The 5313-nt window shown below is 33.5% G+C and overlaps 1 protein-coding gene across 1 annotated transcript in view; it reads right to left on the bottom strand.

Annotated features, from left to right (window-relative positions):
* Positions 1–5313, bottom strand: part of LOC107667582 (tankyrase-1-like) — a 31309-nt gene that overhangs the window by 17379 nt on the left and 8617 nt on the right. The window contains exons 6-8 of the mRNA XM_016459288.1: positions 4304–4324; positions 1855–1949; positions 1031–1097 (exon numbers count right to left, since the gene is read on the bottom strand). Of these exons, the coding sequence (XP_016314774.1) occupies positions 1031–1097; positions 1855–1949; positions 4304–4324 (183 nt within the window). The remainder of the gene's footprint in view (positions 1–1030; positions 1098–1854; positions 1950–4303; positions 4325–5313) is intronic.

Raw genomic sequence — 5313 nt, forward strand, 5'->3', positions numbered from 1 at the left:
TTAAGTCAATATACTGCAGTATTTCCTCTCTCAATCAGTAGAAAATATGGTTAACACCTGGTCATGCATGAAAAAAAATACCTTCATGTACCGTGAAACCGGTATAATTTTGAAAAATATCGTGATATAAATTTTTGGTCATACCGCCCAGCACTACTTGAAATCAGGATTAAGCATAAAATAATTTCATACATGTGAATATCAGCTGAGAATTGAACAAATAGTTTTAATCTGGCTCAAAGGAAATTAGGAATTATTTATTTGTGGCAGTTTTTCTGCTGATTAAGGGATAATACAATGCTATTTTACCTAACAAATGGTTGTTAAAAGCAAAAAATGGTATGAAATGCATCATTTTAGGGATGCACCGATACTTTTTTTTCAGAACTGATCTGATCCCAAAAATTCTGAGTATCGGCCAATTAGATACCAGCAGTTTTTTTTTTTTTTTTTAAATCAATGTCATCACTGTTTTGTGTGTTAAACACAATCTACTAAATATAGACAACTTCATGATACAGAAAAATAACAAATGAAAATATATATAATCATAATCTATGACAAAAATACTATTATAAACAAGGTTAGTGGATAATTCAGCAGTAAAACTCTAGAAAAATGATGAGTGCACACAATAATTTTATAAAATCTAAACATTAATGAGCAATATCACTCGAGTACGAGAGCGATACCGGCTCTATATCAGCATGGCTGTGATTAGGCCAGAAGCACTCACAGCCGCTGATATAGAGCCGGTATCGCTCAAGTACGAGAGTGATATTGCGTTTATACAGAACACACCTCCACTCGATTCTTACTGGCCGCCTCGTGCAGCGGTGTGAACTGCCACAGGTCCATGGCGTTAACGCACGCCCCGTGCTGTGAGCGAGACATACAGAAACTCATCAATCATGTGTTTTATTGTGTAATGAAAAACTAATAATCAAACCAATAAATCACCTGTTTATATCTGTGCTGGGGGAGCAAATATATTTTGATCAGTAAGTATTGGCTGGATTGTTTTCTTTACCTTCAACAGAAGCTCTGTGACCTCGTAGTGACCATAAGAGCAGGCATTATGCAGAGGAACTAGACCACTGATAGAAAGAGAGTGATAGAGCAAAACAACATTTTAGAATTATTCAAGATCATGATAAAAGCATTTAAAGTTAACATGAATTCAAAAACCGCCATGTTTACTTTTCAAATATACATTTCTGGTCTTATTAGGCAGTGCACATTTTTTAAATTAAACATATATGTAATAAAATATTATATATACACTATCGTTCAAAGGTTCGGGGTTGGGAAGATTTTTAAATGTTTTTGAAAGAAGTCTCACCAGGACTGAATTTATTTGATCAAAAATATAGTAATATATTGTGAAATATTAATACAATTTAAATTAAGTGTTTTCTATTTAAATGTTTTTTAAAATATAATTTATTCCTGTGATGTAAAGCTGAATTGTCAGCATCAGTCTTCAGTGTCACATGATCCTTCAGAAATCATTCTAATATGCTGATTTGCTGCTCAAGAAACATTTCTGATTATTATCAATGTTGTGCCGCTTAATATATTTATGGAAACTTTTGCTTTCCAGGATTCTTTGATGAATAGAAAGTTCAAAAGAACTGAATTTATTTGAAATGGAAATCTTTTGTCACTATTATTTTTGATCAGTTTAATCCTTGATGAACAAAAGTATTAATTTCTTTCAAAAAATGGGTAACAGTCTATCATTTATTTACTTAGAATATAATTTTTTCTTTTTTTTTTTTAATATGTCATTATTGAAGCAAAAATACGTTACCGGACACTACATGTTAAAGAGAGAAATCAGGTGTTGCTCACCCTTTATCTTTGGCATGGACATCAGCACCGTACTGCAGCAGCAGCTGCACTATAGGCACTCGATTATACCCAGCGGCAAGGTGAAGAGGAGTGGACTGCAAAAGAACCAGAGAAATATTACTAACCTGTCTGGATATAATCAAGCTAAATAAGTGATCATAACCCAACCTCAAAGATATTTGTGACCCTGGAGCACAAAACCAGTCTTAAGTCGCTGGGGTATATTTGTAGCAATAGCCCAAAAAAATAGTATGGGTTAAAATTATCGATTTTTCTTTTATGCCAAAAAACATTAGGATATTAAGTAAAGATCATTTCCATGAAGATATTTTGTACATTTCTTACTGTAAATATATCAAAACTTAATTTTTGATTAGTAATATGCATCGCTAAGAACTTCATTTGGACAACTTTAAAGGTGATTTTCTCAGTATTTTGATTTTTTTGCACCCTCAGATTCCAGATTTTCAAATAGTTGTATCTCGGCCAAGCTTATTTATTCAGCTTTCAGATGATGTATAAATCTCAATTTCAAAAATTGACCCTTATGACTGGTTTTGTGGTCCAGGGTCACATTTATGTAAACCTGTTTATAACCCATCCCATCATTAGTTTAATCACTACAATGGCTAACTTTGTATATGCAGTGAGCTGTTCTATGTAATGTAATTCGGTTTTGAAATTAGGCTCTTGATGTTTTTGTGATACAAATGGAGACGTGGTACCCAAAAATCTGCTTCTGCAGTCCACACTGAATTTGTAAATTTATGGATTTTATTAAATACACTGAACAAAATTATAAATGCAACACTTTTGTTTTTGCCCCCGCATACATAAAGGCCTACTCACACCAAAAACAAAATAAAGAAATGGAAAAACATAGATTAAAGGCATATTTGACTTTTTCCACATGTACAGTTAATATATAGGATGTTTTAGTTGTACTGAATTTATTATACAGTTAAATGAGACTTTCAGCCTACTTATTTGGAGGTGTTGTATATAGTCACAGAAAAATGACATTCAGTGTGTCATTAGACTTTAGTTTAGTTTGTTGCTTTCTTTCCTAATTTTTTGAGATTGACACCACTCAGTTTTAACAGTTCTTTTAGAACTTCCCAACATTTGTTTGTCACATGCCTTAAAAGGTGAAAAAGTCAGTGTCTCTACCCATAATCCTTAAGACAGGACCACCAATCAGAGAAAATCAATGGTACCAAGGAAACAAAAATAGATGGAAAAAAAGCTCAGCACCAACCACAGACTCCCATAAAGCATTGCAAATGACAAACGAGTCAGTCAATAAAAACATATATTGGTTTTATACTTATAATCGATGACTCTAAGCCAATAGTTTTATACTGTGCCATTGTTTTTAATTAAATTAAATAATTTGCATTGCTTTAAGAACACAGACCAGCAAATTTGTAATGCTCCTGTCAGAGCTGGTTAGATGGGTTCATGGCTTAAAACTCTTTATTGAAACATTAACTGAAATTCCTTTGGCGAAAATTGGGAAAAATGGTCATACTTTCTCTAAAAACGTGAGCGGTCACTGTTGTGAACTATTGCCTCTTGGTGCAAGTAGGCCTTTATATCTGCGATCTCTCTGAACAACTGATGAATCTGGCTTGAGCTCGATCACTTAAGAAGAGATGATAATAAGTAACCACTAGTAACTTAAAATAGCCTAAGCACAAATAATAGTTAGAAATTTGTTCCCAGTTCATGCAGTGAATAAAGAAGAAATAATGGTGATATGCCTATATGACAGCCTGAACACAACCACAGCAAAGCAATCAGCATGACAACCAATCTCAACACAGCCATTTAGTAATGAAGATCTGCCTTAAAAGTATGATGCATTCATTCTCTGAGAGAATTATATTATTTAGTGCAGGATGGAGAGGCAACATTCATGTTCATATCATTATTATGAGGTCTGAAATAGTACAGCACAAGCAATGGGCAACAATGCAACATTTCTAGCATACACACAATTGATCTAAACAGGACAGGATGTCAAAGAGAAATCAGGAGTTAAACACCACGTTCGTGGAGAGCATGCGTGCTGATCACAACAAATCAAACAAACGGATTCAAGAACATGAGGTGATGCATAGATGCGAAGGTGGGGTTTGGGGTGGAAACATGGAGTTTTGGCAAAGTATTGTAAAAAAGTTAAATGAAGACTTTAAAGAAAGAAGCAAATGAAAGCCTTGTTCTCAGATCCAGCAGGAGTCAACGAAACGTTAACAGAGCTATTGGTTGATTGATGGATTGTGACCAGCAGAAAATAAGGCAGATTTCGGTGCGTTTTAAGTGCGAACCAGCATATGGATGGATTTTTTTAGGGACAAAAATTAAAAAACAAGTCGAAAGGAAAAATAAATAATAAAATCACAGAAGACCAAATAAAACTAATTTCTGTTTCACAAAATAAACTTACCAGCATTTTTTGAGATGTTGACTGAATGTCGCCAGAACAAAAAACAAAACAAAACAAAAAATTAGCTATAAACTAACATAGTATCCATCAAAGCTGACTGTGGTGCTTAAAACCTAATAATTCAACAGCTACAGCATCCCATCTTAAAATACTAAAAAAATCTTTAGCTAATTATTTCTGTGAAAGACTCTATTATTTTTAGGAATCAGTTCACACAGAAAGATAAATGCTACAGCCAATTTGACATTTTAAATGGCCAATATAACACTAATAAATACTACCACTCAAAAGTTTGGGGTCTGTGAGATTATTTTAATGTTGTTTTACACTCACCAAAGGCTGCAAGTATTTGATCAAAAATTATAATTTTATGCTTTTGTATTTTAATATATTTCAAAATGTTATTTATTACTGTGATGCAAGCTCAATTGTCCACATCTTTCAGTCTTCAATGTCACATGATCCTTAAGAAATCATTCTAATAGTTGCTGCTCAAGAAACCTTTTTTATTATTATCAGTGTTGAAAAAGTTGTGCTGCTTAATATTTTTGTAGATACAATGGGCCTCATTTATCAATCTAACGTAGAAACAAGCGCAGATCCGTGCGCACAAATCAACTTACGACAGAGTTCACGTGTGATTCATGAAACATTCGTATGCCGCCAATCTCATCTTACGAATGATCGCACGTTGATAAATGTGTTGATAAAATCATTTGAACGCCCCTAAAAACTCCCTGGTTTAGAAGCCTCGCCCCTAGAGTTTACGACACGGAGAAACGAAACCCGGCCAAAAAGAGGAAGTAATCTTGTGAAAGAGAAATTGATCTTCCTCCAAAGACACCCGTTAACCTTGTAACTGCAAACAATTAGGCTACATTAATATATATATAAATATATATAAAAATACTGGCAAATATAAACAGCCTATTTAGTTCCCCTCACTCTACAACAAATATTTTAAATTTAACGGTATTCAGAACAGAACAAGAATGAAAAATAAGTAGTTA

The sequence above is a fragment of the Sinocyclocheilus anshuiensis genome, unplaced genomic scaffold (genome assembly GCF_001515605.1).
Source record: "Sinocyclocheilus anshuiensis isolate Anshui unplaced genomic scaffold, SAMN03320099.WGS_v1.1 scaffold373, whole genome shotgun sequence".
NCBI lineage: Eukaryota > Metazoa > Chordata > Actinopteri > Cypriniformes > Cyprinidae > Sinocyclocheilus > Sinocyclocheilus anshuiensis.